The sequence below is a fragment of the Lepidochelys olivacea genome (assembly GCF_965140295.1).
Source record: "Lepidochelys olivacea isolate rLepOli2 genome assembly, chromosome: 1".
NCBI lineage: Eukaryota > Metazoa > Chordata > Testudines > Cheloniidae > Lepidochelys > Lepidochelys olivacea.
In genome coordinates, this window is record NC_140411.1 from 8,565,220 (window position 1) to 8,580,731 (window position 15,512).

Below are 15,512 nucleotides of genomic sequence, written 5' to 3' on the forward strand. Positions count from 1 at the left end.
CAAAAGCCCTTATTATATTTTATTGGCCTGGGCAGGCTGTAAAGGAAGGAGTCTGGCTTACTCCTGGCAGACTATCCATACGTTTTCAGAAAGTGATGTTTTGGGGACTTGGTAACTAACTTTATGAACTGGGGCTATCTCGTTGCAGCCCTAAATAGATCCCCAAATCTGGAGAGTCTTGCATGGCGGCTTTGAAATGAAATGTTACCACTGTGCTAGTCAAGGCTGCTGGGCCTTGAGTCAGGCCTCTGAGCTCAACTCTGGCTCTTGAATGAGCAGATCTGTGCAAGAGCAACACATCTGAGGTACTGCGAGACACATGCCCCAGAGATGTTACCCCAGGGCAGCCCTGTCGAGCTGGAATCTTTCAGCTATTTCCAAGCAGTGAGGTTTTTGCTTCATGGGGGGCACAATTAATTTGTTCTTGCTGCCGCTGTGGCACGTACTGACCAACCTGGGTTTTCCAGCACACATTCGCTCTTGGAGGCAGCCTTCATGGCCTAACACAAGTTCAAAGTGTGTTAAGGCCCCTTTGTGGGGTTCTTGCCTGACCTCTTCTCCAGCTTTAAAAGGAGCAATCCGTCCGGCCTGGGTAATTAGCCATGCCCTTGGGGAGCCCCTGGTGACTGCTAAGGGAGGTTCTGGCGATTACCTCATGGTGCAAGATTCCCTGCAGAGCAGGGCTAATCCCTTTTGCAATGCACACAGTACAGAGGGGAAACCAGTGCTGGCTGGCTGGTATGGGAGGAGCTTGAATTGAGTCTCCTAACTGGATCAGGTCTGATCAAGCTTTCCTTGGGCACCTGAGAGCTGCAGGTTTCGGCTAGCCGAGCAGCTCCTGAGTGAGCGCTTGTCTACTTTCAGAGTAACAGCCGTGTTAGTCTGTATTCGCAAAAAGAAAAGGAGTACTTGTGGCACCTTAGAGACTAACCAATTTATTTGAGCATGAGCTTTCGTGAGCTACAGCTCACTTCATCGGATGCATACCGTGGAAACTGCAGTAGACATTATATACACACAGAGACCATGAAACAATACCCCCTCCCACCCCACTGTCCTGCTGGTAATAGCTTATCTAAAGTGATCATCAGGTGGGCCATTTCCAGCACAAATCCAGGTTTTCTCACCCTCCACCCCCCCACACAAATTCACTCTCCTGGGAGCAGTTTAGATAAGCTATTACCAGCAGGACAGTGGGGTGGGAGGAGGTATTTTTTCATATTCTCTGTGCATAAATAAAGTCTGCTGCAGTTTCCACGGCATGCATCCGATGAAGTGAGCTGTAGCTCACGAAAGCTCATGCTCAAATAAATTGGTTAGTCTCTAAGGTGCCACAAGTACTCCTTTTCTTTTCGCTTGTCTACTGAAATGATCTAGGGAGTACATCGTTCAGAATGGACAGGCCCATTGCAAAGAGGGATACCAAAGTAGGGGAGGTAATCTCTCTGATGGGACCCACTTCTGTTTGTGAGCGAGACCAGCTTTTGAGCTTACACAGAGCTCTTCTCCTTGGCTCTTGAAAGCTTCTCTCTCACCAACCGAAGTTGGTCCAATAACAGATATCCTTCCCCCATCTTGTCTCTAGTATCCTGGGACCAACACGGCTACAGCAACACTGCATCCAGGCCTTCTGTTCAGATTCTCTGCATGAAACGTTGGGCTGTGATCTCCTGCGGCCTTGAAAGCTAGGCAGGGTCAGTCCTGGGCACTGCTTGGCTGGGGAGGTCTCCAAAGGAACCTCAGGGTACCTCTGGGAGAGCAGTCTTGTGAATTGAGTAGGTGGCGCTCTTCTAAACCAAGCATGGTATCTGTTGGAGGAGAGGGGTGCTGGGCTGCTGGAGGTGCCTGATCCCCCTCCCCTCTCCCTGCAGGAGGAGGGAATTAACCCTTGTGTGCCCTCTCCAGTTCCAGTGGCCCCATTCCCCTGCTGTTCCACGTTAAGTGGAGGTATGGTGGGCCCTAAGGGCAGGCAGAGTCACAATGGGGTGTGGGGGAGGATGTTAGGCGGCTTATTCCTTCACCCACTTACTTCCCTGGTCCTTCTCGCATGAACAGAGAGCAACAATACCCGAAGTCCAAAGGTGCAAACAATTCGATGTTTATTGGGGTGAACTTCCAGCAAGCATGATTCCAGTTTCCTTCCTTAGTATCCTCCTTCCCAGCTTTGACACCACAGAGCCTTACACCTGTGTCCTTGTTCCTATTTCCCCCTTTAGCAAAACATGATTCCAATTTCCTTACCCCCATTCCCTGTTTCCATCTCCCCCCCCACACCCACCCACCCCCACACCCACCTCCTCACTTCCTGATTGACTGCAGACTATATAGTAAAACTTGAGTTCAGCTTAGCTATACCTTAACCAATCATTTTCCTGAAATTTAACTAACCAATCTTAACATATTGTAACATGATTATGTAACCAATTATATCCCATCACCTTAATTAGTTTACACCCAGCAAAATTAATTATACAGCAGACAGGAACAATCACAGAACCAGACAGAAATTATACAGACAAACAATAGCAAAGTGGGAACTATAATGACAAAACAATACAGAAGCGAGGATTTCACATCCCAGTATTGATAAGTGAGTTCTTGCCAGACAGAATGCTATCAAACTAAGTTTCCTTTTACATCTTCTAGGCACTTCCCTTTCTTTGGAGGTGATAGGCACTATCAGGACAGGATTGTATTCCTAACAGCCCAATAGCACCTTCTTTCAATGTGACTAGTTTGGAATGTGAGGAGGTGACCGGTCGCTTCCCAGCTTATGGCTGCCTCTGTTGCTTAGCCAAAGGCCTTAATCTAAGAACAGGGCCTCAGACTGTCACAGTAAGAGAAGGACCTTACACTGCAGACAGTGATTTTGATTCTTTCTTTTATACTTCTAACTAACCAAGTGATAAGAATACACCTTAATTCTTAAAGTACAGGCCTTTGCAGACAGGCCTGAATATCTATATCCTAACACTCCACCCCTTTTTTTTCTTTTTCTTTTGGGATCCTCCTGCCCAGGTATCCCTGGAAAAGCATAGGACATATGGCAACACACTTCCTGATAGGGCCAGGCATCAAGAGGGAAGGTGTTGATATTCCATTTGTCCCACTGCCCCTTGTGTAGTATAGTGCCCTGCACCTTCTCTCGTACAGGCATACCACGCCTATTCCAATTAGTGTTCCAGACTTCCCATTAGAGTGGGCCGAGAAGGTTGGGTCCAGGTTGTCTAGTACACTGTAGGTTTTGGAGGGCTTACTACATTACTTATAGGTTATCTTCATATGCAACGTAACACAAGTACAGTTAACAATACAAAATCCACAGCAACACCGAGTCCTGACCACTGCAGTATGATCCAACATCTGAGACACCCCCAAAACACTGCCTCTCCTCCTTCGACAGGGTCATGATCTTATGTGTCCAGTTCCTCGTAGTTCCAACAAGCTGCCCCTGCAGGTTTTGCTTGCTTTTGTCCATATCATAAGTCCACTGAATGTTCACAGAGAAATGCGTTATTGTCCAAACCAGCTTGACCACTTGGTATGGAATCAGGCAGTATGCCCTGGTTTGATGATTATTATTATTATTATTTATTATTTATTATTGGGGACGGGAAGCCAGGGGAGTGGTATGGCCAGAGCAACAGAAGGAAGGAGATTTCCACACCAGCATGAGCAGAGGAGGCCCAGTGAGAGTCGCAGAGGCCAGAGAGAGGAGCACAAGAGAGCTAAGAAAGGGAGTTAGCATGGCACTCCCTCGCAGGGCAAGATGAAGACCCTATTGTGGAAGACACTGTGGCTTTATCCACCTCTGTGCAGATCGGAAGCACGTGAACATCTGTGCTGCTAATGCTGTCCCCGGAGAGGTGTTCTGTGTAGACTTTTAACCACACCTCTTGCGGCAGCATGAATGCCCTGTTCCTAGACTGAAGGGACCATTGGATAAAGGAGTTTGAGGTGCAAGTGGTGTTCTCGTCCATCCTCCCCGGAAGAAGGAAAAGGCCTGGGTAGAGACCGTTGAATCGTGGAAGTCAACGAATGGCTATGCAGGTGGTGTCAGAGAGAAGGCTTTGGATTCTTTGACCATGGGATGGTGTTCCAAGAAGGAGGAGTGCTCGGCAGAGACGGGATCCACCTAACGAAGAGAGGGAAGAGCATCTTCGCAAGCAGGCTGGCTAACCTAGTGAGGAGGGCTTTAAACTAGGTTCACCGGGGGGAAGGAGACCAAAGCCCTGAGGTAAGTGGGCAAGCGGGATACCGGGAGAAAGCATGAGCAGGAGCGCGTGAGAGGGGAGGGCTCCTGCCTCATACTGAGAAAGAGGGACGATCAGCGATTTATTTCAACTGCCTATACACAAATGCATGAAGCCTGGGAAACAAGCAGGGAGAACTGGAAGTCCTGGCACAGTCAAGGAATTATGATGTGATTGGAATAACAGAGACTTGGTGGGATAACTCACATGACTGGAGTACTGTCATGGATGGATATAAACTGTTCAGGAAGGACAGGCAGAGCAGAAAAGGTGGGGGAGTTGCATTGTATGTAAGGGAGCAGTATGACTGCTCAGAGCTCCTGTATGAAACTGCAGAAAAACCTGAGAATCTCTGGATTAAGTTTAGAAGTGTGAGCAACAAGGGTGATGTCGTGGTGGGAGCCTGCTATAGACCACCGGACCAGGGAGATGAGGTGGACGAGGCTTTCTTCCGGCAACTAACGGAAGTTACTAGTTCACAGACCCTGGTTCTCATGGGAGACTTCAATCACCCTGATATCTGCTGGAAGAGCAATACAGCGGTGCACAGACAATCCAGGAAGCTTTTGGAAAGAGTAGGGGACAATTTCCTGGTGCAAGTGCTGGAGGAACCAACTAGGGGCAGAGCTCTTCTTGACCTGCTGCTCACAAACGGGGAAGAATCAGTAGGGGAAGCAAAAGTGGATGGGAACCTGGGAGGCAGTGACCATGAGATGGTCGAGTTCGGGATCCTGACACAAGGAAGAAAGGAGAGCAGCAGAATACGGACCCTGGACTTCAGAAAAGCAGACTTTGACTCCCTCAGGGAACTGATGGGCAGGATCCCCTGGGAGAATAACATGAGGGGGAAAGGTGTCTAGGAGAGCTGGCTGTATTTTAAAGAATCCTGATTGAGGTTACAGGGACAAACCATCCCGATGTGTAGAAAGAATAGTAAATATGGCAGGCAACCAGCTTGGCTTAACAGTGAAATCCGTGCTGATCTTAAACACAAAAAAGCAGCTTACAAGAAGTGGAAGATCGGACAAATGACCAGGTAAGAGTATAAAAATATTGCTCGGGCATGCAGGAGTGAAATCAGGAAGGCCAAACCACACCTGGAGTTGCAGCTAGCAAGAGATGTTAAGAGTAACAAGAAGGGTTTCTTCAGGTATGTTAGCAACAAGAAGAAAATCAAGGAAAGTGTGGGCCCCTTACTGAATAAGGGAGGCAACCTAGTGACAGAGGATGTGGAAAAAGCTAATGTACTGAATGCTTTTTTTGCCTCTGTCTTCACGAACAAGGTCAGCTCCCAGACTACTGCACTGGGCAGCACAGCATGGGGAGGAGGTGACCAGCCCTCTGTAGAGAAAGAAGTAGTTCAGGACTATTTAGAAAAGCTGGACGAGCACAAGTCCATGGGGCCGGATGTGTTGCATCCGAGAGTGCTAAAGAAGTTGGCAGATGTGATTGCAGAGCCATTGGCCATTATCTTTCAAAACACATGGCAATTGGGGGAGGTCCCGGACGACTGGAAAAAGGCTAATGTAGTGCCCATCTTTAAAAAAGGGAAGAAGGAGGATCTGGGGAACTACAGGCCAGTCAGCCTCACCTCAGTCCCTGGAAAAATCATGGAGCAGGTCCTCAAGGAATCAATTCTGAAGCACTTAGAGGAGAGGAAAGTGATCAGGAACAGTCAGCATGGATTCACCAAGGGCAAGTCATGCCTGACTAATCTAATTGCCTTCTATGATGAGATAACTGGCTCTGTGGATGAGGGGAAAGCAGTGGACGTGTTGTTCCTTGACTTTAGCAAAGCTTTTGAAACGGTCTCCCACAGTTTTCTTGCCAGCAGGTTAAAGAAGTATGGGTTGGATGAAAGGACTATAAGGTGGATAGAAAGTTGGCTAGATTGTCAGGCTCAACGGGTAATGATCAGTGGCTCCATGGCTAGTTGGCAGGCGGTATCAAGTGGAGTGCCCCAAGGGTCGGTCCTGGGGCCGGTTTTGTTCAATATCTTCATAAATGATCTGGAGGATGGTGTGGATTGCACCCTCAGCAAGTTTGCAGATGACACTAAACTGGGAGGAGAGGTAGATACACTGGAGGGTAGGGATAGGATACAGCGGGCCCTAGACAAATTAGAAGATTGGGCCAAAAGAAATCTGATGAGATTCAACAAGGACAAGTGCAGAGTCCTGCACTTAGGATGCAAGAATCCCATGCACCGCTACAGACTAGGGACCGAATGGCTCGGCGGCAGTTCTGCAGAAAAGGACCTAGGGGTTACAGTGGACAAGAAGCTGGATATGAGTCAACAGTGTGCCCTTGTTGCCAAGAAGGCCAATGGCATTTTGGGATGTATACGTAGGGGCATTGCCAGCAGATCGAGGGACGTGATCGTTCCCCTCTATTCGACACTGGTGAGGCCTCATCTGGAGTACAGTGTCCAGTTTTGGGCCTCACACTACAAGAAGGATGTGAAAAAATTGGAAAAGGTCCAGCGGAGGGCAACAAAAATGATTAGGGGACTGGAACACATGAGTTATGAGGAGAGGCTGAGGGAGCTGGGATTGTTTAGCCTGCAGAAGAGAAGAATGAGGGAGGATTTGATAGCTGCTTTCAACTACCTGGAAGGGGGTTCCAAAGAGGATGGCTCTAGACTGTTCTCAGTGGTAGCGGATGACAGAACAAGGAGTAATGGTGTCAAGTTGCAGTGGGGGAGATTTAGGTTGGATATTAGGAAAAACTTTTTCACTAGGAGGGTGGTGAAGCACTGGAATGTGTTACCTAGGGAGGTGGTGGAATCTCCTTCCTTAGAAGTTGTTAAGGTCAGGCTTGACAAAGCCCTGGCTGGGATGATTTAATTGGGGATTGGTCCTGCTTTGAGCAGGGGGTTGGACTAGATGACCTCCTGAGGTCCCTTCCAACCCTGATATTCTATGTTTCGGGCCATCTAGTCTGGCCTCCTGCACAAAGTCAAGGCATACCTGGCTTTGCTTCAGCGCAGGGGCCGCACAAGGCCAGCGGTTCTCAAACTTCATTGCCCCGCGACCCCCTTCTGACAGCCAAATTACTACGTGACCCCAGGGAGAGGGGGCCGGAGCCTGAACTCCGCAGCCCTGGGCGGGGATGGAGCTCGGGCTTCAGCTTCAGCCCCGGGTCCCAGCAAGTCCAATGCTGGCCCTGGAAACCCCATTACAACGGGGTCCCGACCCACAGTTTGAGAACTGCTGCACTAGGCGACCTCTCCCGGTCTCGCCTACTGCTCCGTTTCCACGAGTCTGTGACAGGTGCTTCGTGCGACCACCGGTGTGTCCACCCTTCCTCTTGCAAGCAGGGCCACTTCAGTCTGTCTAAAGTCTTGGGTCCGCTTGCAAAGTCCTGGGGGGGGGGGCCCTCTATCAGGAGGAGATAAAAACTGCACCAGGGGGATACAGCATCACTGTGTGCCCACAGAAAATGCCACTCCCTCCCTCCCCCCCCCCTGCAGATTTCCTGTTTCCCTGCAGAAAATGGCAGGGAAGCCGCGGGTGGAGAGGCAGGGGGCGACCGTAAGTTCAGTTTGTGGGGGTTGCCCCCCTCCAAACAGAGGCGAGGTCTTGGGGTGCACAGGGGATTACATGCCACTGCGCCCCCCGCCCCATTCTGCAAGGGCAGAGCTGCCCAGCTGAAGGAGGCTGTGTCTTGACTCTGCTGACTAATCTGCAGCTAAATGCAGCCTCCTGGGTCCTAGTGCCAGTCGCTCTCCCCTTCTGTGTGCTGGGAGCCTTGCTGTTTTCTGTGCAGCAAGGAGTGCCAGCAGTGGGGCTGGGAAGGGGGAGTAGGGGGAAGAGGCAGTGGGGAAGAAAGGGGGTGGAATAGGGATGAGGGAAGGAGAATGGAGAAGAAAAGGGGATAGGGGAATCATGGGGGAATCAGGAGCCTGGCAGGCGGTGTTCCCTCGGCAGCAGCTGAGGCTCCTCTGTTGAGCAGGCCCATCGAACCCTCACCCTGACAAGCCCTACCCGCCTACACTTGGTCCTCTCCAATGAGCCCCCCACACCTGGACCCCCACCCCACTGAGCACCTACCAACTGCACCTGGACCCCCACTCCATCAAGCCCCACTCCCTCAGCACCTGGACCACACCCAGCCCCCCCTCCTGAGCCTCAGCCACCTTCACCTGGATCCCCTGCAGAGTCCCATTGACCCCGCACCCAGAATCCCCAACGAGCCCCTGTGCATTCAGATCTCCCACTGGTCTGCCCGCACCCAGACTGCCCCACACAGAAACCTCTCACCCCACACCTACATCCCCCAACACTAAGCCCCTCCCCACTTGGATCCTGCTGGGCTGAGCCTGCCCTCCTACACCTGGTGCACCTGGCACAGGGGGGCAGGGCCCTGGGGAGTTTCTGGGGCAGGCCCAGCCCTTATGCTGTGTCAGGGTCAGGTGCAGCCTCACAGCCGAGTCCTTGTATTGGGGGAGGTGGGGGCTTCAGGGTGATCTCCCTCCTCCATTCAGCCAGTGGCCTGTGCTCCCCACTGCCATGCTGGAGCCACATTTATTTATTGACAAATAAAATTTGCAGAATTTTAATATATTGTGCACAGAATTTTAAATTTTTGGCACAGAATTTTAAATTTTGGGGTGCAGAATTCCCTCAGGAGTAAAAAACAAACTCTTCACTGCCAGCACCTTGGCGTTTAGACACAGCCCTAACCAACCCGTGTGTGCATGCGATACGGGGGAAATACTTGGACTGCATCTGTATTTTAACCTGCTATGCTGACAAGTATGTGTGTTCACCACAAGATGTCTCTCCAGGCTCTCTGAAGACACCGTTTATGTAGCATCTTCCAGAAGATGACTGGTTTGGAGCATTAGAACTGCCGTTGGTTTAGTAAACGAGCTCTCTGCATTCAGGCTCTGGAGGACTCTATTGGACTGGGGAGCTTGTGCTAGTGACGGGCTTGTGTTAGGAAACCATAAGAGTGGCTGGACCTTTTTCCTACATGGGCCTCTGAAGTGTGTCAGGTCAAAGAATGATAGTACACGTGATGGGATGTCATTGCCTTTTATGTGGCTGGCTGGAATGGCCCATCATGGGTAGGGTGACCAGATAGTAACTGGGAAAAAACTGGATGGGGGTGCAGGGGTAATAGGTGGCTATATAAGGAAAAGTCCCCCAAAACAGGACGGTCCCTTTAAAAATGGGACATCTGGTCACCCTAATCATGGGTGGGAATTGGGTGGACAAGCACAGGAAAGCTCTGTGTGTTCTCCTGGATGGAGTATGTCAGACCTGTGTGTACAGAGCAATATGTGTGTGTCCAACATCTGAATAGTGGAACCACTGCTAGGGACCTGGGTTAGCTCACCTGAAGGTCTGGGTCTTTTGTGGGAGTCTAAGGTTGTGGGTTCTGTTCCCTAAAGCACCTGGAGTGCTTTAGCTGATGCCTGTCAGTGTCTGTGTGCTTATAGCCCAAGGGCAGACTTTAATGATAACATCGTAGGAGCCTATAATTGTGTCAACTCTTTCGATTCCAGATACAACTGATTTGACTTAACAAGACAAAAATGTTTCTGGCTTCCAGGGCTGCAAACGTCATCTGGGTTCTAAAAACCCACTGCGTGTTGTGTTTTTTGCTGCCCTCTTATGGGCGATAAAGGTTCTGTCCCTGCGTCAAATGTCCCTTCCGTGTGGAGGGGTAAAGCAGGCATGCCCCCTGTGCCGAGGTCGCCAGCGGCTGGAGCTGAGCATGCTGCCTCTGCACTAGCTTTCCCAGCCACAACCTGGCTGTCAGGGTGTTGCGGTCAGGCCTGTTCTGGTCTGGCCACTGGCAGTCCCACCAGCTGTGGGCTCCTGAGAGCCAAGGTCTCTGCCCTGCCCCTTCCCGGTGGCTGAGTATCTGAGTTCTTGCCTCGTTCTGTCCCAGTTCCTTGCTAACCGTGTCTGCCCCCTCATCCCCAGGGGTGTTCCTGATCCCCTACTTCGTCATGCTGCTCTTCACCGGCCTGCCCCTCTTCCTGCTGGAGCTCAGCCTGGGCCAGTACGGAGCTGCAGGGCCCATCACCGTCTGGAAGTGCTGCCCCCTGTTGAAAGGTGAGTCTGTGCCTGGCGCAGCATCCCACTCCCCCGAGTGAGCAGGGCGTGGGGAGAGGCAGCTGCCGTACATCTTACCTCCCCCCACCACTTCTGGCCCCTGGACACACAGTCTCCTTCTCTGTCACCCATAAACCACAGGGGACAAGGTCCTCTGCCCCTCGCTCTGACCACATCACCTCCCGCTCTCGATCCCTCCTCCAGTCCTGCTCCTCCACCGAGTCCAGTTCAAACAGCCTGTCTGCCCCTTCCAGGCCTGGCAGAGCTCCACCCCCATCCCTTATCTGACCACATCCCTCAGCACAGCCCCTCCGGGCTAGGTTTATCCACTTCCCCTGCTGTCTCCGCACTGTCTCAAGCGCCCGGAAATGCCTCCTTGAGCTGCTCTGCAAGGTCAGCGCCCTCTCCTCACCGCAGCCCTATCTGAGCAGCCTTCCCCATAGGCTGTAACACAAAACCCAGCCTCCCCTCCCTGTCCCCAGAGGATTTCAAAGCACTAAAGGATCTGCCCTCCTGGCCCCCTGGGAGGAGCGTCTGTTGTCTCCATTTCCCAGAGAGGCCAATGGCCTGGCCGGACCTCCCAGATGCGTCCAGCGCTGCAGCCCCCACTGAAATCCACAGGGCTATGGGCACCCGGGAACGTCAGGTCCCACAAGTGACTGGCAGGGCTGGGCGCAGAGCCTGGTCTCCTGACTTCCTGCCCTGCTGCGAGAGCGTCCTTCCTGCTCTAATGGCTGTAAAGTAGGTCTTGGTGCCGGCAGCGTTCTCCGCCGCGGATGGCTCCCAAGCAGAGCTATGGTACTCAGCCATGCTGTCGACTCTCTCCAGCTCAGCCAGACCCTTGTGGGGGGGACGGACTCTGAGCATGAGGACACTCCAAACCAACGAAACAAAACTCTCTCTCAATCCTCTCCTCAATCATCCACCTTGGGGGAGGGATAGCTCAGTGCTTTGAGCATTGACCTGCTAAACCCAGGGATGTGAGTTCAATCCTTGAGGGGGCCATTTAGGGATGTGGGGCAAAAATTGGGGATTGGCCCTGCTTTGAGCAGGGGGTTGGACGAGATGACCTCCTGAGGTCCCTTCCAACCCTGATATTCTATGATACACCAAAGGAACCCACTGGGCAGCAGGTCCTTGCTCCGGCCCCACGCCATTCAGTGCAAGCATGTGAGGGTGGGACGCCCAGCACCACTCAAACCGTCTGAGCTCAGCAGTGTCTGTCCCCTGCTCCCTCTCTACTCCCCCTCCTGGGGGGTTCAGGCCCTAGAGCTTCCTACTCTGTCCCAGGAGCAGGCAGATCACCCTGTGGCCCTGTGCACTGGCTAAGCCAATGCCAATGTGGGCTGTCAGCCTGAGCAGACCTGTCCGAGCAGGATGCTGGGCTGTCCCTAGTCCCACACGGGCTCTGTAGCTGGCAGTGCTGGACGCACCTTGTCTGCGTGAGGGCAGGAAGCCTGCCTGGGGAGGAGAGATTTGGATGAGACACAAAGGCACCAGCCAGCGAGGGGGCCGGAGAAAGGAAGGGGACGTGGGCCGACGGGCTGAACCTCCTGACAAGAGATGGATGGTTCACTGTGAGATCACTGGGCCCAGAGCCTGCAGACTCGCTGGAGAGAACTGGGGGGACCAGATTGCCGCGGTGGGCCTCGTCTAGTTCCCGCATGCAGCGAGTTCGCTGGGCTGTGTTCGGATCTGAGCGCTCGGGAGCTGCAGAGGTGTCTTCTCCCAGCCTCCCACGCCAGCGCTGGCATGGGACACCGAGATCCGCTGCGTGCCGCTCTGCCTGCTTCTCTTTCGCTCCCTCTCAGCGGCCTAGGAGACGTGTTGGTACGTGTCCGGCCAGCGCCTAGCACAGCGGGGCCCAGCCTGCAGACCTTGCCGTGGTGTCAGGGATGCTCCCTGCAGCACGTGCCGTCTCCCGTCGTTGGCAGCGGGCAATGACCAGTGCCCCACACGCACACACCTCGCCATCATTAGTGCAGCTCGGACGCTTGGCCTCGTGGCACCCCTCCCCTGCCTCCATCCACCCGTTGTCTCATGATGGAAGTGTGAGAGTTTGGGCCAGCAGCCGCCTCTCTCCTGGGGGCCCGGGTCAGCGACGGGGGGCCAGCGGCGCTACGTGCGTTCACGAGGCAGCAGACGTGCCGGCTGTGAATGCCAAAGGGCCCAGCTTCGATCCCCGCCAATGCTCGCAGGGGGTGTGAGCGAGCAGGGCCCGCGTCTCCTCGGCAGCTGCACCTTCCTCCCTCCCTTCCCTGCAGGGATCGGCGTGGGCATGCTGCTCGTCTCCTCGCTGGTGTCGCTCTATTATAACGTCATCATCGCCTGGACTTTCTACTACCTGGGCATGTCCTTCCAGAGCCCCCTGCCCTGGTCTTGTGATGCTCCGCGGAACGCCCCCCTCTGCCAGGTCTGTCTCCTCCCTCCCGGACGGCCACTCCAGTGTGGCGGGCCGGGTTATCCCCCTCAACAGGGCAGCTTGGCCTGGTGCTGCTTAAAACACTCAGCTGCTCCTCATGCTGCTGTGGATGGGCTAGGAGGGGGCATCTGTCCGGGCCAGCCAGGGCCTCTGTATGTGAGGCTGTTGGGTCCAGGGTACGGCTACTGTAGGAGATGGGGCCGGCCAGCCATAGTGCGAGGATGTTGCCTTTCCCTCTGGGGCCTGTTGCCGTTTGGGGAGGTGTAGATGACCTGACTCCCCTCCCTCTCTGGGGAGCCTGCCTCTCTGTGCGGTGGGACAAGGAACAGGGAGTTTGGCAGGGGAGGAAGCTTCTGCCTGGGGGCAGCCGGCATAGGGTGGGGGAGTGGGTGACCAGCCCGCTCTGTGTCTTGCAGAACGCATCAGGAAACTCCAGCCGGTTCAGTGCCAGCGAGGCCTTCTGGAAGTGAGTGGCTGCGTTATGGTGTTTGTGTTCGGGACTGATTCGCCGCCCTTCCCCGCAGGTCGCAGCCTGCCTGGCGCTCTCCCTCTCCGTCAGGGAGCCCCTGTGCTCCTGTGGGAGCCTGAACCCAATTGGCTGGGAGCCTCGCCCACCTCTGCTCGCTCGGGAAATGCCTCTGCCAGCTCCGCTCTCGGCACCAGGGGGCGCTGCAGTCGGCGGGGTGCTGGGATGAGGGTCCGGGACTCCGTGGCAGGAAAAACAGTTGCATCAAGGGAAACCCCCTGCGTGGAGCTGTGGAACTCGCTGCCACAGGGTGCACTATGCACGAGAAAATAGCGGCTATCCTGGCGGTTGGGGTTGAAGCCATAAGCTCCTCTCCAGGCTGGGTTTGGAGGAAGCATCCTCTGCAATTCTGCCATGGCTCTGTGTTGTCAGTGTCACCCTCGACAGCTCACACGGAGACCAAGCCACTAGAGACCCACTGCTGGCAAACCGGCTGGAGGGGGTAGCAGGACCAGCATGCCCGATGTAGGCCTCTGTCATGGGCAGGAGGGGACTGGCTGGTGGGTGGGAAGCTGTTGCCAAAGTAGGAGGCAGGTATGAAGCCAGGAGGGGGCAAAGGGATCTGGTAGTGGGCACGGAGGCAGGATTTAACACCCACTCAATAGCCCCCCCACCATTCTGGTCCAGGGGGGCGGAGGGAGGCGACACCCTGTGTTCAGCGCAGGCTGGGTCTGCGTGTCTTTAACCTGTGTTTGGGCCGTGCAGCGAGCAGGTGCTGGGGGTCACGCACAGCTCCGGCCTCCACGACCCGGGCCCGGTGAGGTGGCCGCTCGCGGTATGCTTGTTGGTCGCCTGGATCGTCATCTTCCTGTGCATGCTAAAGGGGATCCGCAGCTCGGGCAAGGTGAGTGGCGGGCAGGGCGCAGGGTTTGCTAGCGTGGGCCTGCTGGAGCGTGTTTCCCCGGCAGCCGAAGGGAGGGGAACCCCGTGTGCGGGCGAGGCGGGGGGATTCTGCGTATGTGTCCTTTAAAGAGGTAAATGCCCCCAGAAGCTTGGTCGATGGGCACGTTCTTTCCAACGCTGATGACTGAGTATCACAGTCCCCGGCTACTATAGAGAGTGGGTCTGATCCCCATTTTACATGGGGAAACCGAGGCATGGATAGAGGTATTGGGGTCACCCGGAGCTGAGTCGCTGACCATTAGATAGCACTGCCTTTGCCCGGACTAATTGGTGTTGAGCTGGGGCCGCGTCTCATGAATTCTCACTAGGCTCCCAGACGCTCGCTATCCTACAGGTGTCCTGTGTGTCGGCCGGGAGGGCAGATGGGGTAGGAGGCAGATCTGCCATGGGAAGGCTAGAGAGAGGCTGGGGCTTCTCTGGTTAAAAGGATATTGCCACACCCACGCCTTCGCCGTTCAGCATGTCCTGAGATCTCCCCTCCAGGGTGTCTGCACTGGGGAGGGATTCTGGGCTCCCCAGCCCTGCACAGGACGGGGGGGGGGGGCACTACACATCGATTGGGGGCGAAACCGCTAAATATAGCAACAAGCAAAGTGCTCATCTCCTCCCACCACCAAAGAAAAAGGCCCCAGGGCACAGAACAACGAATAACCAAGAAGTAGGGCCTGGCCCCACAGCACATAGACCGGCCCATGGAATTGAGGGGGAGGTGTCGGTCATGCATGCTCTGACCCCAACAAGGCTCAGAACAGACCCACAGGACCCCTGGGGCGCTCTGTGCATGGTGTTCCTGGCCCCATCCAGGCTCCCCGCTGGCTCTCGGGAGGCTGCACCAGGCTGAATCCGGCTGGGTTCGTCCTGCAGTTGGTTCTGCCCCACGGTGTTGCCAGAGTGATGCCGTATTATTAGGGTCCCGGACCGTGAAGAAGTAAGGGTGGCAAGCCCCCTGCAATAACTTTGCAACCCCCCAGCACCCACCAAAACCCCCTTTTGGGTCAGGACCCCCACAGATACACCACCGTGAGATTTCAGATTTAAATAGCTGAAATAATGAAATTTACTATTTTTAAAATCCTATGACGGTGAATCCTATGACTATGTCTTACCCTCCATCCTAGGCCTGGGCCCCCCCCATTGACATCCGCACTGCAGGGTGTGGGTGTCTCCTTGGTGCTGGCGGGTGCAGCGCATCAGGGATGGTGTGTGTGGGGGGGTGAGCAGCCAGTGGTGCTGTCAGCACCATGGGGGGCTGATGGATGCAGCGTGCCAGGGGTGGGGGGGGGTGTAAGCAGCCGGGGGTGTGGCCGTGCAGGGATGGAGGGGGGATTTGATAGCTGCTT

General features: G+C 54.3%; 1 protein-coding gene across 1 annotated transcript in view; it reads left to right on the plus strand.

Annotated features, from left to right (window-relative positions):
- Positions 1-15,512, plus strand: part of LOC311513294 (sodium-dependent proline transporter-like) — a 46,458-nt gene that overhangs the window by 22,317 nt on the left and 8,629 nt on the right. The window contains exons 6-9 of the mRNA XM_084615003.1: positions 10,190-10,321; positions 12,586-12,734; positions 13,160-13,209; positions 13,975-14,113. Coding sequence (XP_084471129.1) covers positions 10,190-10,321; positions 12,586-12,734; positions 13,160-13,209; positions 13,975-14,113 — 470 coding nt within the window. The remainder of the gene's footprint in view (positions 1-10,189; positions 10,322-12,585; positions 12,735-13,159; positions 13,210-13,974; positions 14,114-15,512) is intronic.